This window comes from Sphaeramia orbicularis, chromosome 13 (assembly GCF_902148855.1).
Source record: "Sphaeramia orbicularis chromosome 13, fSphaOr1.1, whole genome shotgun sequence".
NCBI classification, from domain to species: Eukaryota; Metazoa; Chordata; class Actinopteri; order Kurtiformes; family Apogonidae; genus Sphaeramia; species Sphaeramia orbicularis.
In genome coordinates, this window is record NC_043969.1 from 30,561,576 (window position 1) to 30,589,549 (window position 27,974).

The 27,974-nt window shown below is 37.7% G+C and overlaps 3 protein-coding genes across 3 annotated transcripts; 1 reads left to right on the forward strand and 2 right to left on the reverse strand.

Moving 5' to 3' along the window:
- The first annotated feature begins 1,471 nt into the window (after window positions 1-1,471).
- On the forward strand, window positions 1,472-8,312 carry LOC115431836 (uncharacterized). The gene is made up of 8 exons (XM_030152498.1): window positions 1,472-1,733; window positions 4,443-4,509; window positions 4,619-4,647; window positions 4,678-4,777; window positions 4,872-4,967; window positions 5,064-5,132; window positions 7,154-7,265; window positions 7,354-8,312. Exons 4-8 carry the CDS (start codon window positions 4,688-4,690, stop codon window positions 8,172-8,174), a joined length of 1,188 nt encoding a protein of 395 aa, XP_030008358.1. The 5' UTR covers window positions 1,472-1,733; window positions 4,443-4,509; window positions 4,619-4,647; window positions 4,678-4,687; the 3' UTR covers window positions 8,175-8,312.
- Window positions 8,313-10,214: 1,902 nt separating this feature from the next.
- Window positions 10,215-17,110, reverse strand: LOC115432093 (histone H4 transcription factor). The gene is made up of 10 exons (XM_030152903.1): window positions 17,056-17,110; window positions 16,371-16,567; window positions 14,620-14,846; window positions 14,369-14,480; window positions 14,101-14,253; window positions 13,946-14,020; window positions 13,740-13,860; window positions 12,431-12,569; window positions 12,197-12,321; window positions 10,215-11,157 (listed from the first exon to the last, which is right to left on the reverse strand). Exons 2-10 carry the CDS (start codon window positions 16,519-16,521, stop codon window positions 10,725-10,727), a joined length of 1,536 nt encoding a protein of 511 aa, XP_030008763.1. The 5' UTR covers window positions 16,522-16,567; window positions 17,056-17,110; the 3' UTR covers window positions 10,215-10,724.
- Window positions 17,111-19,820: 2,710 nt separating this feature from the next.
- On the reverse strand, window positions 19,821-27,873 carry LOC115432005 (microtubule-associated protein 6 homolog). Its single transcript, XM_030152763.1, is given in 5 exon segments — window positions 19,821-21,538; window positions 21,540-21,569; window positions 21,571-21,624; window positions 25,403-25,616; window positions 26,791-27,873. Coding segments are annotated over 5 exon segments (1,143 nt in total). The 5' UTR covers window positions 27,513-27,873; the 3' UTR covers window positions 19,821-21,415.
- Window positions 27,874-27,974: the final 101 nt, after the last annotated feature.

The following is a 27,974-nucleotide window of genomic DNA, read 5'->3' on the forward strand; positions in this document are numbered from 1 at the left end:
CAAACTGTAATTTTACACCAATTATTTACATGTATTGATAGGATTAGTGGATCAACAGGTATTAAACAGTTAACATCAGTTGATAGTTTTGGTTGCCAGTGGTTGTTTGGGTCTTTATGTCTAATTGTTTTTGGCACATTATGGATTTCAGTTTATAAAGGGTAATGGTTTGTGGCAGGGTCACTACTGTTCTTTGAGAGAGCATCAGCTTACCCCTACCCATACTAACAGGATTTGGATGGTTAGTGAGAATGGCATTAGCTAATCAAGGAGAACATGTCATCCCAAAGCTTCATCCAATCAGCCTCTTATGTTCTGCTTAATGGGATCCAATTGAAGGGTAGCCCAGTTTGTCTGGGGCCACTCAGGACAGTCATCTCATGCCAAATCACAGAATTCAAAGAATCTGTTTTGGTATTTAGAGGTGTTCCATCCGGCAACCTAAACACTGCAGCTATATTTGGAGATGACGGATTTATTGCCAGTACATAGATATACTTAGATTCATCGTATACGCCAACACAAACAAGTGTGTACAAGGTTTAAGTTCTTGTTTTTCAGCTCTTGCGTCTCGTTTTACAAGGCATCTTTCGGGGGTTGTTAAAGCCAAACACTGTCGTGTCAAAAAGGCGTAATATATTAGAAAATTATTCTTCTGTTCCACATTTCTGAGTCAAATTTGTCCAATTTTAGTCCTGAGCATAACTAATATTCATTTTCACAATTGTAATCCTATAAATACCAGTTTAAAGTTTCATAGTCCAACATTTTTTTAAGAGAAAAACTTGACTGTATCTACATTTCATTACTTTTTTTTAAATAAGAAAAATGCTAATTACTCAAGTAATTTTAAGGGTTTATAAAAGCTCCATGTGATCTTTAAGAAAAAACTATATAAATCACACATGCTGTTATGCTTCTTATAAACCATATATGTTAAATTTATCTGCAAGTTAAACATGTGCCCACTGTGAAAACAAATTAAAAAGAGCTTTAGATAATAGTATTAGACAAAGAGCTGCTCACTAACTGAAGTTGTACAGTATTAATGTTTTATTGACCAGGTGTATTTTATTTATCTGTTTTGTTCTAAACTGAGTGTAGACATCCTAATGACTAATTTAAAAGGCATTTTATGATATTATGCGCTATATAATTTCTACAGTATATCAGAAAATTTAACTTTTATGTATACTTTAATTAATTTTGTTTCTTTCACATCAGAACTGTTTCAAAAGGAATCAGCTCATCTTAAATATTAATAAAGTGTCACCTCAGTTTTCTGTAAAATGAAAAAAAAAAAAAACTGTAATGCTTTTTGTTTGCATTGATTTGTTTTTATGTTTGTGTTTTTGTGTCATTTTTTTCAGATGTCCTATAAGATGTCTTCCCTTAAACTGAATCAGAGGGGTTTAGGTTGCTAATGGGATTAACATAAGCCATTAGGAGTAGTTAATGGTCTTTCCTGGTGTTGGTAAGTAACACTGACTAATCATCGTAGGACAGCAGACAGCTGACATCGGTTCACAGGAACAGGTGGTCTGTGGTGGACTGAAGGGACTGTTCAGGACCCACAGAAACCCACTGAATAGTTCATGTGATGGACATTTAAAGATAAGGAGCCTTTATCGTCACTTCATTGACTGAGATAAGGAGGTGGATTATATTCACTGGATGATAAAAAAAAAAACAGGAAGCCACTAGACGTTCTACTTGTTCACTTCATCACACAGGTAAGGCTCGTATTTGACAGTAAAGCTCAGATAAATTTGGCGTTTTATACTTTTACATACTAGTCAGACTTGAATCCCCTCTCCTTAGAAGCTAAAAGCACTAAATAATTGGTTTATAATGTACTGAAATGAGGAAATAACAGTTAATAAATTAAAAACCTTAAATTTTGCTTTAGAAAGATTAGAAAGATCTAATGCGTACAATGCTTTTCAGCTCATATGGACTGTACGCACTAGTGCTGTAATAATGATTTTACTTATTTCATGGATTGTTGATTAATGGAGAATAGAGACTAATCAACAATCATATAACAAAGAAAACTACGTTCCCCAAACATAACAGTTGATCATTTTACTAAAAGCCTTATTTGTTCATTCTGCATTGAGGTTGATGACTGATAAAAGATGACGAGCGAATGATCAGAAACTCTAAAGGTTTGAAAGTACCTGTGTGATGTGATTCAAGGGCCATGTTTTATCCTCTCTGTGCCCTCTCATGACACCGCTTAACATTTCTCATCCCTCATTCACTCTGTTTGTGCTTCTAACAAACAGCTCCTTTATTAGATTAAGAGATTTCTGTGGCACGCTGACATGGACGAAATTTAGAGAACATAGAGTGTGTAACCTCCAGCTAATCTTGTCTTTATGAGAAAGGAGGGATCGGGCTATTGGATTTCTCCAGGCTAAAGGTGGGTAAGGGGTCACTGGCTCAAACAGAAAACCCTGCAATCCATTACTTTAAATAAGAATATTAACTCCTTTGTTTTACTTCACTGCAGTTTCACTACAGATACTCATTTAATGGTTCCACAGAGTGTTTTTTTTTTTTTTTTTTTTGCGTTATAGCTAGATTGAACTGGACTTGTATAACATTGCTTGCATAAATAAATCCTCTATTTTTAGTACATTATTATTTTTAATTTATAAGATTCTTATTAGGTGTATGTATCATTAGTAAGAAAAAAAAAAAAAGAAATGAACTCTTCATATGATGTACATTGTCATTTTTCTCTCTGGATAACAGCAGGATACTGTACAATGTCTCCATGACTTTCCCCTAAACTGAGCAACAGCCCATAAGAGAACAATTATATCAGAGACCTATAAATTCTTCTTTTTCTACTCTTTATATCCATAACAGATTTACAGCATGTCATACTGTTCTCCATTCACTAACAGCATTACTAATCATGTGTCCTTGGAACGGATGGATCCAAAATTAATTAAATGGATTGGCACACTGAAAGCCACAATGGGATTACTGTCTCTTTAATGCAGTCTAACAAGATAATACCATTTGCATGTGATTTGCAAGGCAAATTGCCAGATAGGTGCATTAGATATTTTATGATATGCATTATTTAAAAGCTCTTTTTTTTCTTCCTTTTTTAAGATATATGAGTAACAGTAGGCTAAAGGTGATGCTGGTTTTTATGTTTGGTGCAGGGGCATCATAAAGGGAAGAAAAGGGACTGACAGGGGCCCGAGAAAATATTACAACATTAGTCAATCTTTTAAAGAAAATTATTAACCCATGACCATATAAGGCTGTTTTTCACAATAACCATTTTTATGCTTTGCGTTAGTTTTGTTTTAGGCAAAAATAAAATCCAGTTAATCCAATAGAGATGATGAAGAAGCATATGACGATTTAAATTTAATTCCATCCAAAAGCTATATTTTATTTGTATATAAATGTAAAAAATAATTATAATAGTTATCAAAGTAAAATATATCTTAAAATGTAAAAGATGACTTGCACCATTCTCATCATTTTTGCTTAAAATCGTACAATCTATTTTAACCCATAAGGACCCAGTGCTGCTAGTTGTTTTTCCTTTATATTACCCTTTTCTTAAGGGATTTATCACTGTTTTTTGTAATATTATCATCTTTATTTTACATTTCTTCAGTAAAAATCTAATATTTTTTCTATACTTAATTCACTGATTATATAGATGTTCAGAAAAGCTCAGAGTAAATTCAAATGTTATATCAGAAACAGAAAACTGAAGAAAAAGTGACTTTTTCAGCAAAATATATCATTAATTGAATATAAAACCAAGTGTTGCAGAAGATGACAGTGTTTCCATGGTAACTACAGAGCCTCTGAACATCCAAATGGGTCTGATTTATTTATTTATTTATTTGCCAGGGACAATGCTGTCAAACAAAGTTACAAGTTTGCAGCTGATGTGATGCACATGGAGTTTATAGTTAGTGGTAATTCTCAACTCCAGTCCACGCCCACAACATTGCAGTACAAGCATAAAATATACATCATTTAAAACAATCATACCATACATAAAAATATAATATATATAAAATGTACATAATTTAAAATGATCATACCATACAATTCGATGACCACGAAACGATGACAAACTGACCAATTATTTACATGTATTGATAGGATTAGGGGATCAACAGGTATTAAACATTTTAAATCAGTGGATGGTTTAGATCAGCAGTGGATCTTTGGGTCTTTATGGGTTAAGTAGAATATGGATCCATGTCAGACAGTATTTTTCATATATATTTTTAATTTTTTTAAATATTTTCAGGGGTTTTCATGGTTCGCTCATTGAAAAGGTAGGGCCCAAAATGATATGTTTTTTTGCATGGGGCCCCCTGGTTTGTTGGTCTTGTTTGATTCCTAATCTGGTAACAATCTTAATCTGTTGTTGATTTTCTAACTTTCTCCAGTACGGACACATCTCTGAGTGTTACTGGTGTGTTGTGACTCCTTTGGGTCTTCAGGAGCTTTAGTCAGGTGTGTACATTCATCTATAGTTTACATCCCACCACTTTATAATACTGTATGTCTGCTTCACAGATGAATGCATTGTGTTAAATATTGATGTTGAAATTGTTTCCTCTGGTGTTTACCGTATCATCCCACCATCTCAGAAGTCCAAAGCGCACATACTGGCATCTCCACAGTCGTGTGCATGCATCAACACGTTCTCTTCACTCCCGCCCGTCCACAAACATCAGTTGTTACACCTGCTCCAGCTACAATGAAAACAAAGGGCACTAATGTAAGGATGCTTTCCATTTTTCCATTTTTTTTTTTCCAATTAATTTTAAAAGGTTTGAAAAGGTTAAAGTCTTCTTTTTTGTCTTATGCCACAGCTAACACACCACATTCCCAAAGAAACACCCAGAGTGCACTCCTTCACCCCTGTCACCACCTTCCACAAAACACCTCAGATGTCCTTCAGGTCACCAGTAGGTCCAAGATGCAATAGAATGTGACAGACTGGTTAATAATTAAAAGAAAAAAGCTTTGTGCATGACCTCTGACACATATGACATGTTTTTCAGAAGCGAGGAAGAGGGGGTGCACTGCATGTCTGGATAGCATGGAATATTTATTACCAGGAGAAAATCAAGGTAAGAACTAAAATAAGTAATAATTTTGCTCCTATAATGTTTGGGAATTAAATTGTGAATATCTGTTGAAGTATTTTATTGTTATTTGATTTAATCATTTGCTTTAATTGGCCATGACAGACATAGAAAAGGTTTCAGGTTGTAATATTAGAGCAGAAATTTTAATAAGAAAAATAAATAAATAAATAAATAAATAAATAAATAAATAAGTAAATATACATGCACATATACATATACATATACATATATATATATATATATATATATGCACATTTTTGACTGTATATTTTGCAACTTCAATTCGCAGAAAAAGGCTATGTAACATGAATAAAAATGGGATGAATTACAAATCTCATACATGTATATTTTATTCAACATATAGAAAACACATGGAGATTCTCAAGTTAATGGCAGCAACACATATCCAGAAAGTCAGAATAGGGAAACAAAATGCTGTAAACATATTTAGTGGTGTCAAAAATAAACAGCTGGAGGAACATTTTGCAGTGGATTATTTGAATTGACAACAGGTCTGTAATATGACTGGGTGTAAAAAGAGCATCTTAGAAAGGCAGAGTCTCTCAAAAGTAAAGATGAGCAGAGGTTCACAAACTTTCAACAAATTATAGAAGAATTTCAGAATAATGTTCCTCAGTGTAAAAGACTTGTAATTTCTCATCAGCAGTGTGTACAGTACAATGTACAGTCATGCTGCTGCCATTTAACTCAAAACTATGTTATTTTTGGAAGAAGGGGATGTAACTATTTGTGTTAATAATAGAAAACGGTTTATAATGCAACATCAGAGCAGAAATACCAACATGAAGAAATACATTTGTTCCGACAATCTGAAAGTGGTGTGCCTTTCTGAGAGGAAACACATTCAATCCGAGTTCAATTTTGAGTGTCATGGCAAACACTATGAATACTTATGTACTTCTTATATTTTCACCCCGCCCCCCGAAAGGGAAGCAAGGGGTATTGTTTTTGGTTCAGTTTGTTTGTTTGTTTGTTTAACAGTCTAGCAGCAAAACTATTGGTTGAATTCTTACCAAATTTAGTTTATAGATTGCCAGTGAACCAGAATAGATCTCATTACATTTTGGGAAAAGTATGTCAAAGTTCCAATTTTTTATGAGTTTTTAAAATCTTCTTATTTAATTATAATGGGCAAAATATGTGTGAGGGGCAGGGTTTGTTGTGCCTGGCACCACTTGTTGTTTTTATTTTTAATTAATTTGCAAGTTTCAAACAAATGTTTTTCACTTTGTCATTATGAGGTATTGCATGTAGAATTTTGAGGTACAAAAATAAAAAGAATGTATTTTGGAACAAGTGGTGCCTGGTACAACAAACCCCACCCCTCTCACATATTGTAGCTTATTTTGGCATCAATCCAGCTGATGTCATGTCTATGCATGTGCTGATGTCAGTATATCAACTGCTTCTATATATGTGCCAAGTTTGAAGTAAATTAAAACAAAACTGATGTTTTCATAGACATTTGAAATGTTGCCCATCATAAATAAATGGGGGAAAGCAAGGACATAAAAAATTCATAATTTTTTTTTTTAACTTTAACGTATTGTTCCGAAAATGTAATGACATGTATTGTGGATCACTGGCAATCTAGAAACCCAATTTGGTATGAATTCAATCAATAGTTTTGCTGCTACATATGTTTGAAATTTCACCCAGTATAAGTAAATGAAAAAAAAAAGATATAAAAAATTAATTTAAGAAAATTTGAACTTTGACCTACTTTTCCCAAAATGTAATCAGATCTCTTCTGGTTCACTGGCAGTTTATAAACCCAGTTTGGTATGAATTCAACCAATAGTTTTGCTGCTAAAGTGTTAACAAACAAACTAACCAAACCAAAAAACATTAAGTTTGGAACACAAGTGTAGTGATGTGAATACTTTCCAGATATACTGTCTGTGACTGTGTAAGCCCACTCTTACATTTGATATCTTTTAATATGTTAATTTAATAACTGTATCTGATGTATCACTTTGCAGAAAGAGCATGCAAATTGTATTAGTCTGCATCAAGAAGTAACACCCGAATATCCTGTAACTAGTCTACCTGATGTGGTGCTACACAAGGAACCCTTCACTCACCAAAATCCAGGTGAATTTTTAAAGCCAACAAAATGAGGATTTCTTTATAATAAAAGTCATTTGTGGTAATTAAAGCTGTTCTATTTCTCTGTTTTAAGACTCTCCGTGTAGACAGGCAGTGCATGGAAGCAATAACAGGACTGATGTGGGAAAAACAGTGGAAAACGTAAAACAGTTTCAGTGTCATCCAGCTCATCCTGACATGCCCTCAGCATCATCTCGCCTCAGTCACACTGTCAAGAGGGTGAGCTTTGACTGGGAGAAACAACCTCCAAAAACAGATGAGAAGGAGCACAGACACCAGCGGCTGGAAGCCTCACCTCTGATGGATAAGACGTGGAAACTCAGGGAGACTCCTGTCGTGGTTGCCGGACACTGCTGGGACAGGAAGAGGCAGTGTGAGTCTAGCAGCTTCAGTAAAGTGAAGAGAATGAAGCAGGAAATCAGCAACAACCGGTCTGAGTCTGCCAGGATACTCCACACACATCTATCATCACACAACGTACCTGTGCAACATGTTACCGGTGAGGTTTCTGCTTTTTATTCCAAAAGCAGATGTACCACAGTGCAACACCGAACTCCTATGAAGCCTGCAGCTGAAATGTACTCACACCAAACTGCATTATGGGGGATACAGAAGAAAACTGATCTCCCTTCCAGGCAAAACCTTCAAAGAGACAATACACTAAATACATGCAATGCAATCAGGATACCATGTGTAGCCCAGAGAGACACAGAGGCTTTAACTGGCATCCCAACGCTTCCACTTTATTTCTCTCCTGGTTTGAGGGAACATGAGCGTTCTTGTATCAGGCAAAGGATGTTTCTACAGTCACATGTTCACAACTCCTACCTCCTCTACTGTCAGCATCCTCTCCCCCATCATGGCTTCATAACACCTTCCTACTCAGGACTCTGAGTCGACACAGACAATCTGGAGAAAAATAGAGCAGCTACTTTCACAACAAACACTGACTTAGACTGTGATTATCATGGCCACGGGTTGGTCTGTTGTGTTTGCAGTGAAATAAAAGGAGATCAACTTATATTCTGACACGGATCCTCTGTGGAGTTTGTACTGTTTTTTTAATTGTTGTATAAGTCATTTGCTAAATTATTATTTTATTATATTATCTTACTGAGACCCTGGAAAGTAAAAGTGTTGGATTTTTTTTTTTTACATTACATCATTGCCTTGATTGGAAACAGATGATACTTTTTTTTCTTTTTAACTGAATGTCGTTTTTTAAGTAAAGGTGTGAAACTCTTGTCATGTAAAGAGGACAAAAATGCATTGCTAGGGTCTTGGGGGGTTATGGATGCAAAAGTACACAGGGTTCTTCTCAAATTGGTCAAATAGTATAAATACTCATCTGTAAAACAAGGCTGCAGTTTAACTACAGGGTTCATACGCTCTTCTCAAGGTCAAATTCAAGCACTTTTAAGGGTCTTTTTCAAAATTTTTCCAGCACAGCACCTTATCGCTGGGGTAAAATACATATCTACAGGAATACATGTACTCAATTATTTTTTGTCACTTTTTAATCACAATGTACATTGTATTATGCTGTGAACATCTAATTTTATGTTTCATAATAGCAAAAAGTTTTATTCATTTAAAGAGAACACAAAGTTTTATCCAAAAAAAGGGAAGCCACTTGGCATTCTTCAGAAACACACTCACACCGAGACAAAGATTAAGATAAAAATGTACCTGGAGTTGACCTGAGAACACCTAGTAATTGTCTTTTTTGACATAAAGTTTTGTGTTTCAAAATGTATCACCTCTCTGTAAGTAGCTTTGGCTTGACATAAAACCTGGAAGAGTTAATATTAAAAATAAATCACATAATTGCAAGCACTTTCAAGCACTTAAACTGAAATTCAAGCACTTTTCAGACCTGAAAACACATGAAATTCAAGCAATTTCAAGGATTTCAAGCACCCGTACAAACCCTGTAACTAAGAAGTTTAGTTATGGGACTAAGTGTAATATACTTGTGGTGGACACAGCATCACATTATAATGTCATCACACTCACACATACTGGTTTAAATTGTTTTAAGGTGCAGACACTTAAATCCCCAACACTTGTACATTTGATTTAGAATTAAGTTTAACATACAAAGCCCTGTTTTAAATGCAAGTGTGCTCACATTTAGTTAATGCTTTGTTATATTTTGCTAATTTTGTTCTCTTCTTTGACTTACCTGGTAGCTGCAGGTCATCCATTCCCATGAGGCAAAAGGTTGAACAGATGGGTGGAGTAGAAATTTATGGGATGGTCCCTGGCAAGGACCATACTAAGAGCTTCAAAAAAGGGGGGGGGACTTAGTATTTTTGACTTAAATTAAATTAGTATTTGTACTGTTCTCCCCTTTTTGTGTTAAATGTGATCTGGTAAGTCACTACGTACACTGCCCAGATCAAAAAAAAAAAAAAAAAAAAAAAAAAGTCACATGCTATATTTGACTGCACCACCTTTGGTTTTGATTACAGGAGACATTCACTGTGACATCTTTTTTTGCCACACAATGCTTAGTAGACTCTCATTTCTTTAACGTTAAAAAGACTGGACAATGCAAAGACTGATCAGGATCATCGGGCTTGTCAGGGAGGAGACATTTTCACACATGGATTAACCACCATAAAGTCCAGACTCCAATTCAGGATGTGAAGACTTGATGAAGTGGTCCAATTCTCCATCATCAAAAATAAAAAATGAATGCAACTATGGATGGAAAACATATTAGGAACCTTATTGTGACACTACATAAGCATTATGTGGTAAAAAAGATGTCACAGTGAATGTCTCCTGTAATCAAAACCAAAGGTGGTGCAGTCAAATACTGCATGTGCAACCTTTTTTTTTTTTTTGCCCGGGCTGTGTATACTCCCCTTGTGTGTCATTGTGCAGGTTAATTGAATCAACACTAAAAAACAAAAAGGAGCATTTTCTCTTTGTATCAAAATGTATTTAAAATCTGTAACAACATAAACTAATTTCTGCATTAAAATAACACATATTAAGCAACAATCCAAGGCTACAGTAAAAAAGTATTCTCTGACATCCTCTGTTGTGCACCATTATGTAAAAATAAGAGAAACCAAAACATGTAAGGAACAAGAAACATCAGATGTAAGAAATATTTCCTAGATCCTTCCATCGTAGTGCTTTAAAGTCATCACATTCACGAGGCGTCACAGAAACATTAAGTGATAACATGTCAGTGCAAGGCATCACGAAACTTGAAGCTTTATCTGCAAAAACCAATACTGAGACAACAGGTGAAACATTTGAGTTTAAAACACAACATCTAAAAGCTTTGGCTATAAAAACAGGCCATTCAGTGTCTGCTGACAGCTTCACAGCAAAATATACTGGAAGAAGTAAAATGATTTAACTGCACAACAGTTACAAGATATCCTCATGGATGTTTGTGACTGAACACTATGGGATGGAGAGGAATCACACCACATCCATGCCCAGGCCCCGTGCCACCTCTGTGAGGGCCTGGACTGCTCCGGATGTTCCACTGGTGTTACTGTCCTCCTGAGGAAACCCTCCAGACTCGTCCTCAATGTGCGGAATGGTACTCATGACGCAGTACACGGGGGAGTCACTGCCTCTGGGACTGGGCTGAGATGAAACGTCCTCACCTCCGGAAAGGTCTGAGGAGTAGGAGGAAGACGAGCTGGACGAAGGTGAGGAGGACCCGACAGGAGAGCTGCGGTTACTCTCCGGCATGATGGCGGCCTTCTTGTTTCGGCTGCTGGTTCTCTGGCTTTTCCGATGGCCCTGAGGCTTTTTGGCCATGTTCTTCATGATCTCTTTTGTCACTTCTACAGTCTCAAATCGCACCATGTTCACTTTTAGGAAGCCGTCTACATCCTTCTTGTATCTAGGGAGTAACATCAACAGACACCGTCAATAAATTTGGCGGATGTAAGAAACTGTTTCTTCACATCTTAAAGGAGTGATATTTTGCTTTTTTGAAATGGAATTATGCATTTTAAAACATTTCCCTGTGGTCTACATAAACTGTAAATTCTATGCTTGGGTCTGAATTCTTCATTAATTCAACTCCACAGGTCCATCTTCAACCATATTTCAGACTAATGACACCAAAAAGGTCGTTTTGAGCACTGGCCTTTAAATGCAAATGAGCCACTTCATGCCCCACCCCCTCCAGGTTGTTGAATGTGCTGCTCTGTCCTGTTCAACTACTTGTGTTCGTTAATGCAACCAACAACGGAACATTTTAGGTGATCAGCTTGAAGTTTGGACATATTTTCAGTATGGACTACAACCACTGCTGCTGACAAACAATTATGGCATACTTGGAGAAATGCTCATCAGAAGTCTTGACCTTATATGCGCAAATGTCATGATGTAACTAGTTAAAGATGCAAAAAAGTAAGCAGGAATTAAAACACGTTGTAGAGATCCACCCGATTTTTGCCAAAATGAATATAAAGATAGATTTGCAACACCTGGAGGGTTCTAATTCAAACTTTTTGAAGTATTAGGGTCCCCAAATACTCAAATAAATGCACCAAAGACTAATAAAAGTGGGTTTAGCAAAACATGACCCCTTTAATGCCTGAATTTATATACAAGTATATTAAAAAATACATTGGGATTTTTGCTTTCAAGCAGATGCTGAATTAAGTGAAGATCCACTTTGACTAAAGCACAAAAAATAGATAGAAATCAGGGTGTGATGCAAATTTGTGACACTAGGCCAATAGCAATGGAAAAAGTAATAGAACATATTTTCTGCCTTAGGAAATAGAAATGGTTTTATTGATGCCATAAAATTATTTTCAGTGTCCTGACTAGATACGTATCAAATATGCCTGAACCGGCAATGGGGGAATACATACGCTATCTGCAAATCTGTGACAGTCGATGTTCAGGGGTTAAGTGTTGACACATACCTAAAGCGGGAATGTCCCGACGGCCATTTCAGCTCATGTTTCTTGCGTAGATGAAGGGTCAGAGTATAACACCAGGAGAAGACCTTATCACAGATATGGCATTTATATTTGGCCATGCCCCCATCCTGTTAGTAGAGATTATACAGGTTAGTACGAAGGATTACAAAATATATGCGCCTTATAAAGTGCCATATGTAGAGGAGTAAGTCTATTCAGAGCTTTAAAATCACAAACCTCATGCACTCTCTTGAAATGGTGGTTCATAGTTTGGAATGTATGACAGGAATATTCACAGCCCTGTACCGTGCAATGATACACAGAGCCTTCGTTATGGACCTCTGTGTGCTTTTGTAGATCACGCTGATTTTTAAACCTGTTGAAAAAATATAAACGCACATGCCAAATGATTTTATAACATTTCAGTGAGTACAGAAATACAGAAATATTTGCATTTATAAATATATGTAAAAAGTTAAGATAGAGGACAAAAATTCCCACGAAGACAGAAACAAACAGCATGTTATTATTAAAAATCAAATGTACCTGTGTGTCTCTTTTTTTCCTTTTGTTACTCCTGTTCTGAAAGATGCTATAAAAATAAAAAGCTAACACCCAGCTATTTACAAGTGGATGATTTATGAAACAGTGTTGTTTCTTGAAATAGATTAAACTATCACATTTCAAAAGCTAGTTATGAGGAAGAACAAACATTATGAATGGGTTGGAGTATTTCCATGCCTTTATCTCTGAAGCTGTTGTCAATAGGGTTGAGCATTTTAAACAAAAATTATATTCAGCAATTGTTGGGAGGTTGTTGCCAATATATGGTAAGTTTGAAAATATCTTATTTTGTCTGTTTGGCCATAAAACTAAGAAAACAAAAAATGAGCAACAACAGTGTTACAGTGAATTCAGCTGGTTTCAAACACAGTGAATACAAGCACATTGACAGGACTAGACAGAGGCTAACACTGGACAGTGACGGACAGCAGCCAAACAGAGACATTACATTTTTAAAGCTAATCTTTAAACTGTTACTGCAATGTTTGCTACTTTTGCATTACAGCTGCAGTGTTAGTTTTTTAGCATCACTGGCAGTTGCCTGAGAGGACATGAGACTTCCACATCTACTTAATGTTTGTGTTTTGGCTACAGGTAAGATGGTCAAATACATAACTGACAGCTGTAATGCATCTGATTGCAGACCAGATGCAACCTGGACATAACTCTGCTGCTCTACCATGTGTCTCAACATGGAAGCTTTAAAAAGCAGCTTTATGTTTTCCTAAAAGCATGAGCATTAGGCCATCTATGTTTATAATTAGTCTTTTGATTTGGACTAGGAGGAGAGTTTCTGACATTTTTTACCTCTTACTTCAACTCCTGAAACTTAACCTAGAGTTTTAACAAGCTTTAACTAAATACGTTGCCTTAAATCAGTGAGACCAGTCTATGGAGCCTGTTCTTGTGTGGGCCACCTCAAATGATAAACAGAACTACTGGGAGTTGTCTAGGACCTTAATTCCATGTTTCAACCACGTACCTTTTATCACAGAAGTCACATGGGAAGGGTCGCTCATCACAGTGACGGAATCTGATATGGATCTTCAGAGCTGCCAAAGTGGTGCAGGTCATGTCACAGAATGGACACTTGACCTGATTCACTGGAAGTGGAAGAAAGACAATCAACCCATCCTTACTGATCTTAGATGTGACCAATGTCATTTTCTTTACATTCTGAATATTTACCGTGTTGACGGACATGATCCCTTAAAAGCCTCTCATTGGAAAAAGCTTTCCCACAATGTTCACAAACCAGTGATTCTGTTAGAATGAGAAAGAAATCAGCACTCTGCAACGCAAAGAGCATTCTATCATCAAAAAATTACATGGTGAATTCTCACCCATTGGCTCAGCCTGTCTGTGGAGGTGGTCAAACAACTTTGTGTTGCTGGAGAACATGCTGCCACATGTCGGACAAGCTACGAGTCTCTCCTGAGTGTGGCTCCGCATGTGCTCTCTCAAACGATACCTGATCTTAAAGAAAGCATCACACCCTGTAATAGAGACAGAGTAACAGAGGTAAAAGGTATGCTGAACACCATAGGTGAAGGTTTATATAAGGTGACAATAGGATCAGTATCGTGTTTTAACTTGTTCTGACTGACTAACCTGTCCAATGGCAAAAAAGTGCTTGCTGTTGTTGTGAGAGAGACTGTGGCTCAGCACTTTCAACGTGATTGTCCACATGTCGGTAGAACCACTCAGGATTGTTAAATGTGCTCTGTATGAAAACAACAGTATCTAAATCAAAAATACAAGATATATCGGAAGACAGAGAGACTTACAGATCTGTCAAATCTGTTTCTGATCAACTTTCACTAAGAACTTCAGTCATAAAGTGACAAATAAAATATACTCACATCACAATGTTCCCACTGGCAAACATATCCTTCTGATCCTTCAGGAACAAGGTTGTTGCTGTGTACACCTTGGTTGCAAGTGGGCAGGTCCGGGCGAGACTTGAGCAGATGTGATCCGATGAATTTGAGTTTACCATGGTAGTTGTGGAAGTAAGTATGGATCTCCAGCTCCAGAGGACTACCCATTGATACAAATTCACACCCATTCCAGAGGCAAGCGTATTCATCTGATGAAGAATGACAAAAAAGTGAAACTATTGCAGGTAATTTAAAGCACTATCCCACACAATGGTTCAGTTTCATAGTGTTTTTCCAAGGTTTTCCTTAATATTATATGGCAGAGCCACATTTCAGTGAAATCAATGTAGGTAGCAACATAACTTGTAATTGTCTCTTCTAAGATGTACTGATTAGAGCTACTTTTCATGACATTTCTTTGGTATAATTAGTCTTTAAGTCTTCTTTGGATGTTGTTTATGTGCTCTAGCTTTTTCAAAATTTTATGCACATGTATAATAATAATAATAATAATAATAATAATAATAATAATAATAACAACAACAACAACAACAACAACAACAACAACAATAATTATTATTATTCAGAAAACATAGGGAAAAAGCTACAAAAGTTTAAAATTGTGTTGAAGTAAAAGCACAGTTTCTAATTGAATAACATTAACCACAGCATATAAGGCCCCAGAAACCTAGGACAAGCCCTGCATAATCAAATAAATGACTGTGCTGTCTACTTTATCTACTTGAAACCTTACCTGTCATTTATGTCACTATACAGCCTTTATTTACGCTTCAGAGTTAATAGTCATGATATGTCATATCACGTGATATATCTGGAAGGCTGCGTCATTTTGAACTTACAAGCTATCGGTTGCTATGGGCAACAGCATAGTACTGATATGCAGGAAACAGCCGTATAAATCAAGATTTAAGAAAAAAATAGAGAAGGTGGCGGCGAAAGCAAGGGGTCCCTATCGAGAGAAGCTCAACATGACTGCGAAGCAAAGGTATTTGGAGAAGTTCAGAGATATGAAGGACATAGACCCCTACGAACTACCAGTGTTCACATCATGCGGTTAGTTAACGATCTCGTTTTCGGCATAAGTTACAACACAGTGCAAGAATTCAAAAGCCTCAAGTCCCTTGACAGTTATGAACAGTTTTGCTGTGGCTGGGTTCAAGGTTTGTCGATCTACTAGCCCGATGACTGTGAAAGCACAGTGGTGCTGTCAGCGGTAAGCCCATGGATAGTGCAGTGTTTCCGTGTTGTATTTATGGGGGTAGTCATGGTGAAATGCTATCAACATTGTTTCATAGTCAATCGACAGCATTGTTTATCTTTTTTATGGTTTCTCTCTAAATTCTTATTCCATGTATCTGTGAAGTGACAGGGGTTCGATTCTAGTTTAGTGATGGCCTGGTTCGTGTGATGGTGGGTTAGCGTGTGGAAATTGTAAATGCATTAAACTAGTCGGAAACCCAAAATAACGTACCTCCGGGTCTGTACGTTTGCTGTGTCAATCACGGGAGTAACTGGAACAGTTTTTAACGCAGCAGTGTCTCCTAGGCATTATTCGATCGGACGAATTTTACAGACAATTTACAAAAACATTGAACGCACTGCCCTTGGACTGTATGTGACTGTAAGTTCAAAATGGCGAAATGGGGCGGGGACGCTGGTGGTTACGTCATTTCAAACTAAAAACTCATACCGTAAGCAGCCCAGTTACTCACCTAGCTCCTCCAAAGCGTCACTGTCTCCTAAGTAGTCCTTTAAATGCAGGGACATGTGGTCGCTCAGCTCCTCCATAGTGTGGCCCTTGAAGCCGCATGAAGCCCACTCACACACCACCTCAAAGTTATCAAATCTTTTAGTTGCCATCATGGTGGTGATCACTGTGTCGAGCTGCTGCTGCACCAAGACCCGACCCCTTAGATAAACAAACAAGCAAACAAGGATGAATTCATCATCAGAGCAACACGAACTATGCAAAGCCGAGTTAGCTTTAAACTCCATAAGCTAAAATATTATTTTATCAAAAAAGTAACTATCATGACGACATTTTAACAGACGTTAGCTTAGTTAGCGGTGGAGCGTTTTGTCTGACAGAAACACTACCTATAAAACATAATAGACATAATGTATTTTTAAAAATTAAAGATAGTCTGACAGGCTTTCTTCTGCCCATCTCTTCCTTTTGACGTTATATTTTTGGCCATAGATTAGAGTTTGTTCAAAACTGAAGCTGCCGCTTAAACCTGCCACAGGTTTGACCTACTCTGTAGGACTTTTCTAAACAGCGTTTAAAAATATTAATAATTCAACTCGAGAAATGTCTGACATCTTAATGAACAGTCCGTAAACACATACTAATGTTTCTTGCAGTGGGAATAAACAAAGTTAGGTGGTGTTTCTTACCTTATAGATGTTGTTACTTGTAGTGCCGGGCAGCTCTGTTCCCTCCTCCGTCGAGTCTGACTTTGTTTATTTCCGGTCAAAACCGGAAGTTGCGCAGCTCCTTTTCTTCTTCTAAATTTTATGGCCATTAGCATCCATACCGCCATCTAGTGGACAGTTTATGCTTAATCGTGTAAGTTGCACAGTCGCAATAAGGTCAGGTCTAGGTTCAACAGTATATGCAAGTACCCAGCAGTGGTTGAAATATAAGTTATAACACTGCATTGGATTTTTTTTTTTTTTTCATTTTTCGGGGGTTTTTGTATTCCTAATACTACCCACAACAATGTTCATCCTAAACTACAGACCTCTAGACCATCTGGTTGGTCCTCAGAATAGTATCCATATTTACTCCAGATGTATCTTCCACATTCAGGAATATCTTGAGCATCCACCTCCATCATATTTCACTCAACACTAACTGGTGAAAAAACATGTCCATAGACTTGTATTCTTCTTTTTTTGCCCATTTTGATCTTTTGCTTTTTTTTCAGCTTCAGCTAATTAAAAACAATTGGTGATCAAAAGGAACCACAGAAAGCAAAGAACTGATAATAGAATCAGAATAACCCCATAAATAATGGATAAAACTTTAAGCAGCTATAAAACATTATGTTCGAAAAGCTTTAGAAAAGTTGAGGTCAGGGTGTACTTTTATTCAATACTGAAAAACAAACTACTGTATCACATAGTAAATAGCAATTGCTTTACAGTCAGTTTAAGATAAATATAAAAATGAACAAATAATCACAAATATACAATCAAATCGTTACCTTGATATTTCTTACAGTGATGAAGTAGTGTAAAGTCTGAAATCAAAATTTCTGGGTGTGATAAATAGATGATAAAGTGACACAGTGATGTAATACATACAAAAATTATGATGTGTTGGGATATTTCTGTATGCACTGAATTATAGGCTAGTGGGGATTCTGCACGTCACCTATTCTGCTGTTTACCTGCTACAAGAAAGTGTGAGAGAGACTCTAATTAAGTCAGGACTGTTGAAATGTAGAGATTCTGTTAAGTTACAGACAATATTACTGATGTTTAAGGCAACAGTGGACTATTCCCTCATCATTGAATGTACCAGAAGAGTATAAACTTATAATTCACCCTGATTTACTTTTTGTTTATTCTTTCCTTTTTACTAGAACTGTGCATAAGAGATTACACAATATTGGAATTAATCAGTACTTCCATCATGTGTTAAACTCCCCTTCCTGCTTATTTTACCATGCCATATCACAAGATAGAGACATATGATGATCAGTAAGAAGACCTTTTTCAGCCCCTTAGATGAGAGGACATTTTTTTTTGTGTTACCACTGTTTAAGCTGCTGATGGATTTATCCTGAATGCTTTAGGTTTTGGCATATGTACATTTACTCAATTCACTATTTTTTTTGTCTTTTCCTCCATGGTTACAAGAAAGATAGTAAGTAGTACCATCTGTGAAGAGCCATAAACAAAAAGCCCATCAGGGTCATATAGTCAATGTTGTGTGGAATGCATTTTAACCACAGGAGGTCACTATTTGCTAACGTTTAGCACCGCACTTCTGCGGTCACATGGATGCTTGAAGTACACTTTAACCATCAATAAACAAATACATGATCAGTACAGAATATGTTTCTGTATGTAAATTTTGCAGTCTGAATGAAGTCCCTATAGCTAAATATATGTGAAAGTAGTTTAGGCTAAATGTTGAGTGGGTTTGACAGAGTTTCACATTCATGTTAATAGGGGAAAAAATAGGCAAAGCTTATTATCAAGTTTAAAAGGTAAAAATGTGAAAATTAATTACGATAATGTCCTAAATGAGCTGCATATATGGGTGGTTAAACGGTTTAAACAGCATAATGTATGCAGGAGTAGTATGATGAGCCAAAAAACATACAGAAGTGGGAAAATAAATGAGTACAAACAACATAGTGTGATTGAAGAATGCAATAGTAATCACACAAATCCCTTAGCAGGTTTAAACCACAGCAGAAGATCAGTGGCAATGAAAGCCACAGCACAAAATGACAACATACAGTAATTTTATGTATTGTAAAATATAAGCAGGTCATGTACATTGTGCCATTGCCGTGTAGCCAGACAAGTCTTTTTGGGAGGAGACAGAGCTTAGGCTGCCCCAAGTGCCATCGCTGATCTGTTATCACTATTTCATGCTACCTCTGCAAATATACCGACCATAACAACTGAATATTCATGCCGTTATGTCCGGATGACCGATCCACAGGAAAATGACTGCCTGCATCTGAACGCCACTCAGTCATTTACTGAAAACAATAATCAAATAATGTTACACCAGTCTTTGTTTTATTTAAATCAGCATTTACTTCCAAGTACAGGTCATCTCTGCATGAATGGGATTGTCTGTAAATTTCAAGAGCAATGAAGTAATGATGATATTTATAAAGTATAAGGAAAGCAGGTCCTAACACCATCTGAATGTCCCTATAATGCCTCCCTATATATTATTGCAGTCTCTAGGGGTATATTAACTTCCCAGAATGTAGTTTTAAAGGAAGAGTAAATTCATCAGCATATAAAAAATTGAACGTACATGACCTTATTATGGTCTAGAAGGGTTCAATGACAAAACTTTCACAGCATATTTTGTTTCTTGCAATTATTTACCATTTAGTGCAATTTCATGCTCATTTTGTCCTCTCTAAAATCTCTAAACATGAGCAGGCCAATGAGTCACAACACCATTCAGTAACATCATTTTAATTCATTCAGAGCAAGCTTGAGAATACAAGCACGGTATCACAACATGTCTGCAGCGGTCCATGACATTGTCATATCATCATTCACTCTGGTCTGATGCCACACACAGTTCAGGACCAGACAGCATTTAAGATGAGAGATATAGCACCAGGGTGTCGGAGTGCTGAGTAGCACTTCTAGTGGTGGCGGGTCAGACTGGATGCTAGCAGGCAGCAGGCTGTAGAGGTCACACAACAAAAACTCCCATCCCTCAGACACACACAGAAGCTGAAACCGAAGCAGCAGCTCATGGTGGCTTGTGTGACCGGTGTGTTATGCAGTGCAGCCAAGTGGGCCGCTCATGGTAGACAATGTGTTTACGACTAGAACAGGAAGGCTGTGATGATGATGATGATTTAGTAAAAACACATCATGTCACACTCACAATGTACAGAAGTGATTTGCGTATTTTCAGGACAGCAGCATTTTTCAAGAGCTGAACGTCAAGTCCTGGCTCATTCCTTGTCCTTCAACACCTGAATAATCAGCCCCAATCAAAGTGAAAATTTTGCAGGAAGTTCTGCTTTGTTTTTTTTAGGTCAGTGTGCATCTTTTATGTATTTTTTAGCACAATTACAGTGTAACAGCTCAAAGGAGGTGGATAGAGTACGTTACCACAAAACAGTGAGTCATCATAAAACTGAAGTATTCTAATTGAATTAGAGGAAAGTAGACATGGCCTCTTTCCATTTCAGTTGCAAGAAATACTGTATAATTGTGGGACCATATTGCTGGTGTGTTTGTTCTATAGCTTTAATAGCCTCTACGATGACTTTACTGTATGTTTTTGGTGAGACCAGAATCTATTACTACACATGCATAATATTTGTAAAGGTCTTGCCCCTATACATTTATCTCTAAATGCTCAATTTACAAGCTAAAATGTGGCTGTGACATATAGTCTGCTAAAATGTTGCTACTCAACCAAAGATGGGCTCTTGCATGCAAGCTGTAGCAATTATATTACACTTCATTTGGTTTCTTAGCAACCAAACTGATGAAACCAGATATCATCCAGAACAATGAAATGAAAACCAGGACCATACAGCGGAGGCACTGTAACTAGGAAACGCAACCTTTAAAACGGATTTCTATTTTCCACAAAACCTTACATTTGATACAATCTCAAAAAAAAGAACATCCCCTTGACATTTTCTACAATCATTTTAATACTAATGTCAGGAGACATTCATTGAAACAAAGGTAAAAATGCCCTTTCATACACATGCTGCATGTGTACTGATGGCTCTTTTTAAAGTTTGAGGTCAAACAGAACTCAGGAAATAAGTGCAAATTATGTGCTCAATAATAGAAAGCCATTATGTGCACCACAACACATGGGATCCCCACACTTTCTTACACACTCGCACACACAGTTTACAGTTGAAAGTATTGCATTATTATAAAAGCTCAACACAGTGCCCATTCAAAAAGTGAACAGTAAATGACAAGGCAGCAAAAACAACAGGTAAGGAAATCAACCAAAGGGAAGAGATTTGCTAATTCACCAAAATGCAAAGACAGTGTAAAGATGTGACTTTTAATGCTTTGCCTCAGCCAGTCTATTGCTTATCTCTTTGCTCTTCTTTGTGACAGCTCCCTCTGGTTTGGGTTCAGCGGCGCCCAAAGACGGTTTCTTCTTGGCTGACAGGGAACTAGCAATCTGCTTTCTCTTTTGCCTTTTTCACCATCTTCCTGTGTTGTTGTTGTGTCTCTTTTTGGTTTGGTGCGTGACACTGGCTTCTCCACCTGAGAGGAGAGTAGAGGTGCAAATACTGACTTTACACTGTGTCTCAAAAACGTACACTCAACTTAAGTTAAGACAAATAGTTCAACATTTTGGAAAATATAGTTATTACTATTCGTGCAAAGAGTTAGATGACAAAGCTCTCTGTTAGATACTTAACCTAAAGCCAGCAGGTAACAGCTTAGCATCATGTAAAGTAAAAGGGATAGCATTGAACATAGCCTCATCCAGAAGGAAAAGACATGGTTTTTCATATGGGATTATGTGGCTATTTATCGACAAAAATACAATTACCACACAGACATGAGAGCACTACTGATCCACTTATCTAACCATTCCAAGAAAGCATATAAGTGTATTTTCCAAAATGTTTTGAATCTTTCTTTAGGAGACTCTATATCAGGTCATGCAATACATACCTTCTCAACCCTACTACTTATTATAATGATAAGCAAATGACACCATATACTATAGGTGACATTTGCATTATGTGGTTAGTGCAATGAAGATAAAAGAAAACAAAACAGCACAAAAGGTGAATTTGTGCCTCTTCCTTTATACAGTGATTCGTGCAGGATTTTCACCAAAATTAGCCTCTAACAAACTTACATCCTCTATATTAGTAAATGAAGTTAGTCTTTTGGTAACATTCCACTCAACAGAACCTTAAGATTATGATTTCCTCAGCTGACTTGTTAGGTGCAGGTAGATGCCCTTATTAATCAAGGAACATACTATCAGAGCTAAGCACTATAACATTCAAGTTATATAAATGGGTTAATGTAAAAACAGCAAAAAAGCATGCTCAACTTTTGCTGAAAACAAAGCTTACACCTTGTAAACTGTAAGAGATGATAAATGTTTGCATAATGCTGCTTCTGAAAGAAAAAAAAAATGCAGGGCTCTGTTTCTGTGAAGATGTAAAGAGCAGTAAGTGGGCATGTGTTCATTTTGTTGTCACAGTTGGCTACTGTTGTTGTTCATAATGGGACGAGGCAGAATGAGTTGAAGGGGTTGGTGTCACTATTCATTTACTTATTCACCACATATACCTCATGACTAGTACAGTGTGTAAAACATGCACATGACGTCTTGGGGCTTAGTTTCTACATATGTGATTACTGCCTCAAAAAGACTCTCAATGTATTGAGCATTTTATCTAAAACTTCTGCAACCCCCATTCCAAAAAAGTTGGGACACTGTGTAAAATGGAAATAAAAATAGCCTCCAATGATTTGCAAACCCCATGAACCAACAATGTATTCACAATAGAACATAGAAAACATATCAAATGTTTTAATAAAATGGAAGCAACATTTCTCCAAAAAGTTGGGACATGGCCCTGTTTACCACTGTGTACTTTCAACAACAGTCTGTAAATGTCTGGGAGACCAGTTGGTGGAGTTTCAGAAGGAGAATATTATCCCGTTCTTGTTTGATAAAGGATTCAAGCTCCTCAACAATCGGGGGTGTTCTTTGTCATATTTTTTGTTTCAAAATGTGCCAAATGTTTCCAATTCCTGAATTGTTTGGACTGGAGGCAGACCAGTTCCGCACCAGGACTCATCTACTATGAGGCTGTGCTATTGTAATAGATGCAGTATGCGGTTTAGGATTGTCTTGCTCAAATATGCAAGGCCTTCCCTGGATGGAAGCATATCTTGTTCAAAAACCTGCACATAACTTTCAACACTAGCGGTGCCTTTCCACATGTGCAACCTATCCATTCCATAGGCACTAATGCACCCCCATACCATCACAGATGCAGGCCTTTAAACTAAGCGCTGACGACAAACCAGATGGTCCCTCTCCTATTTAGTCTGGAGGACACAGGGACCATGGTTCCAAACAGAATTTCACACATTTGGATTTGTCTGACCACAAACAGTTTTCCACTTTGCCTCAGTCCACTTTAAATGAGCACATGTGGCTTCTCCTTTGCATAACAGAGCTTTAACCTGCATTTGTGGTCAGTCATTTCTGGAAGTGTTCCTGATCCATGCTATGATTTCCATCAAAGAATCAAGTCTGGTTTTAATGCAGTGCTGCCTGAGGACATCAAGATCTCAGACTTACTGACTTTTGGCCTTGTCTCCAGATTCTCAGAATGTTTTGACTAAATCAGTCTTTGTAGTTTTTACATTCAGGAACATTATTCTATATTTGTTCCACAATTTGTAAATGCAGTATTTTGCAGATTGATGAACCTCTGCCCATATTTACTTCCAAGACACTACGGTGGTGTTTTTATGTTACTGACCTGTTGTCAAATGTCCTAAATAGCTGGAAAACATTCCTCCACATGCATATTTTTAGAATCTGTTGTTTTTCCAGCTGTTTGTTGCCCCTGTTCCAACTTTCTGGAGATGTAATGCTGCCATTTTACATTACCTTCCTGTATATTTCTCAGTTCACAATAAGCATTTGCTGTGTTTTTTACGTTCTATTGCCAACAAAATATGGGTTTAGGAGAAGTGAAAATTATTGGATTCTGTTTTTATTTGTATTTTATATGTGTTCCAACATTTCTTTTGATTCATTATATTTGAATATATCAGAGACTTGAGTTCAATTTTTCTTATATAAAAATTGTGTGACAAAGCCGAAAAATTAAAGGGAGTTTTCTACAGACACTGAAATTAGATCCTTACCATGCCCAGCACTTGGGTGTTGACATAGAGGAAACCCATTTTGCTCAATGCAATTTGCACCACACCCTTTCACCAAAATAGAGCCCTTAATTGTACACATCTGTTTAATGTGTTTTTTTTTCTTAACTTGGTAACAAATGCTTCAGTTTGTTACATGTTAACAACATCTAAGTGCCTTTCTTCCATCCACTAATGAAGCCATCCTCTTGCAGAAACCCACTTTATGATTTATAACCAAAATTTATTAAATAAAACAAAAAAGTGGTGGGCAGTGCTGGCTGAGAGATGGGAAAAAACAGTGAAAATGTGTCAAATACTTTTTGGAGGTTTGCATTTGGCAGCTTGGTGACAAATGTGGACACAGTTGGTACTGGCCAAAGTGCATACTGTGTTGAGTGTGCGTGTGTGTGTGTGTGTATACAGTATGCACGTTTGTGCCTGATCAGTCAGAGGTCAGCCTCCATGCCTTCTAGAAGAAACAGAAAACACACCTGACTACAGCAGGTTAAGAACAGAGCTGTCAGTCTCTGAGAAGTCCTACAAGAATGAGAGAGGGAGTGGCCATATGAACACACCACTGAAGACACTTTTAACCTATTGTTAGCATGCATGAAGATACCAATCCAAGTTTTTTGAGAATATTAAAAAGGTATTAAGTCAGTGATTAAGATGAAGTAGTGAAAAAAAAATTCAGACTAAGGAGTGACATATGCCACATTTCCAGATTATAGTTGGTTCAGTTAAACTTGTCATTACTAATAATTCTTGCGTCTCATTGGTATGCATGAATAATATGTTCATCATCATCATCATCATAGATTATTCAGTATATTGAAATTTCTCAAACAAAAGTCTGATATATTGTTTTTGCCAATATATGAAGTCTGAAAAGTAATTACATGCACTTAAGAAACTTGGTTTGATTAAAACATTATGTGTTATACACTATGTTAAACATCAAGTACTAAATTTAAGATATGGCAGGGCTAATAAAGTTTTACATCTGACAATAAATCAGGAACTTCAGTGAACTTAATGCGTGAACGTACCTCAGAATGTATATGGTGGTGCCAGTACATTGAAAGCTTTGCCCTCATTTCAGTAGATCTGTGCATGACCCTGTTCTCACCTTGGTGGGCTCCTTGCTAGGTTCACTGTAAAGGCTGCGTATCCTCCTGCGCTCCTGCAGCTTGTTGTCAGTGGGGTGAGCCTTCACCTGCTCCCCCTTAAATGTGGCACTGTAGCTGGTTTCCAGACTGGTCTCCTCCACAAACGGTTTGTACTGAGAAGGAGCTTTGATGGGCTTCACGGGTTTCACATCCTTGTATGCCTTGAACTCGGTCCTAAGAACAGTGGAGTAAGGCCAACATAAAGGTTTAGAAATAATTGGATGCTGTGTATGCATTCAATACTGTTACCAAATATCCTTGGCTGGCATTTTGTTGTAACAGGAGGTCATTTTACTGCATGTCCAATTAGATGCAAACTGACCTGAAAAAGCCATAACACATAATACACAGACTTCCACTGCTCCTGGATTACTTCATGTATTTTATTTTGCATCACAGGATCATGTTCATGCATTCGTTTCTGTGCGTCGGTTATTTTTAGAGTTCATCTTCAAACCTGATCTTTACATTCTATAATATCTGACACGCAGCAGATACTCTTAAAGACAGACACAAACCGAACTGGTGTAGTCTGTAAAAAGCACATGCTTTATGAACACAAGCTAATAAGAACTAAGGATGTTTTTATTGCATTAGGAGGAAATTAGGAGGGCGTTCATTTGGAATATATACGGCTGAAAGGTTATCTGGTCTATCAAATAGTAACATACTGATATATTTTTTGTCAGTATTGCTTCCAATTGACTAATCTAGCATTTTGCAAACATTAAGTTTATTATCATCGTAAGTTTTTTTTAATTTGCACTAGCCTAAGAACTGTTTTAACAAGACTAGGTTCAGATAAAAAGCTTGCCATGCACTATGTTGAGTTTATTAATATTCAGTAAAGGCAGGATGAATACAGACAGTTGTGTTTACTTGCATGTATTATACATCCTTAATTCAATTTGAAGGAAGCCTGCATAAAGAAATCATGATAAGACACACAATTCAATTCAGAGCCTTTTACTGGTTTGCTCATTCATGGGCTTCATCATTGATTTGTAGTACTCTTAGGGAGGATAAGCAGCAAAAAATCAATAGTTCAGCCTTTATCTGTGGCAATATCAGTTTGCTTTTGGAAATTACTGGAGGATGTAACAAGAGAACTTGCATCCTTCAATACAAATAGGCCTGTAGCATAATGAGGTGAGGGGAAAAATGCAAGTTAATGATGTTTCATGACCAGGAAGAGCCAGTGTGGGATACTATTAACTACAAGACTATAAGAAATGTTGTGAAACGGGGGATTATGCAGCACCTAGTTGCAAGTTGCAAGCAGGAAAGGAAGTGTTTTTTTTTTTGTTTGTTTGTTTTTTGTCTGTAGTTTCTGCTGTCCTGTGTTTACCTGTAGCTACTGGAAGTGGACATCACCTCCTTGATCTGTCTGTTGAGTGCGTCCGCCGCTGCTCTGCCTTTCCTCTGCTCTGCGCTCACATCTCCAACCACCTGCCCCTCCGTCTTATCACCCGCTTTTCTCTCCATCGACTTTTCCCTCTTTGGTGCTCTCTTCACCGCCTCCTTGGACTCTTTCTCCTGTATTTTCTCTTCTATCTCGCTCTTCTCCGGGCCGCTCTCGGCCTCGGCGGCCACATGCTCCGTCTTGGTGCCTCCTGCGCTCCCGCCGGTGGGGCTCGGTTTGGGGATCCAGGGGTGGTCGTGTTTCTTCGGTATAGGCCAGGCTTTGTAATCCTTCTGATACTGTGTTTCGGTGTTGAACGGGGCCGGGGACGGCTGGTACTCGTTCTTGGGTTTGCAGCTCGGCTCGGGGCGCACTCTCCACGCCTTGAAGTCTTGGCGCATGACGGACGCAGTAGAGCCATCTTTGCCCGCTGCGGCACCCGTCGCGGGCGGTGCCTTCCCAGCCTCCTGCTCCCCGGGATGCGGCTGGGTTTCTATGGCAATGGCACCGGCTCTCTTCTGCCTCGGCTGCGGGTGATGGGGCAGATGTTGCACTTCGGCCACATCCGAGTATTTAGTGAAAACCAAAGGCACCGCGATGTCCGCTTTGTCCAGCTCGCTCCAGAACCGATTGATGCAGCAAGCACGCGTAATGCACGGCCATGCCATGACAGATAGTAGGACACTGAATGGAAAAGATGCACAAAAATAAAACTATGAACAGGGAAAAGCGTAAAAAAAAAAATTAAAAAAAAATAGTCTTACCCACGACTTGAAGATTTGCAAATGCTCACTCAGCCCCTCACCCTCTAAGGTTTCTGCCTAGTCAGGGTTAGTCCTCACTGCTTTATTTTCACTGGATCTAAGTCTATGCAAAGAAACTGGAGCCCACACGACTCCCTCTCTCTCCCTCCTGCAGGCTGTTTGTTCTTACTCAAGTTTAAATGGACTTAGGGGTTTGCCGTGGAGTGCACATTTCTGTCTGGTTGCGCATCAAAGCGACCCCACCCACATTTGTGTGATGCTTCGAGATGCTTGGGGTCTGCACTGTGAGTTTGCACCGTGAACTATCACCTGAGCTCGTCACTGTCTGGCCAGCAAAACAGGGAGGAGACAGGTTTAACCCCTCTG

Coding starts and splice junctions, on each gene's coding strand:
- LOC115431836 (XM_030152498.1), top strand. CDS start 4,688: ATGCATCAACACGTTCTCTTCACTCCCGCCCGTCCACAAACATCAGTT. Junction 4,778..4,871: donor TGAAAACAAAGGGCACTAAT/GTAAGGATGCTT, acceptor CTTATGCCACAG/CTAACACACCACATTCCCAA. Junction 5,133..7,153: donor ATTACCAGGAGAAAATCAAG/GTAAGAACTAAA, acceptor ATCACTTTGCAG/AAAGAGCATGCAAATTGTAT.
- LOC115432093 (XM_030152903.1), bottom strand. CDS start 16,521: ATGATGGCAACTAAAAGATTTGATAACTTTGAGGTGGTGTGTGAGTGG. Junction 12,322..12,430: donor ATTTCAAGAGAGTGCATGAG/GTTTGTGATTTT, acceptor CTCTACTAACAG/GATGGGGGCATGGCCAAATA. Junction 11,158..12,196: donor TCGGGACATTCCCGCTTTAG/GTATGTGTCAAC, acceptor GTTACTCCCTAG/ATACAAGAAGGATGTAGACG.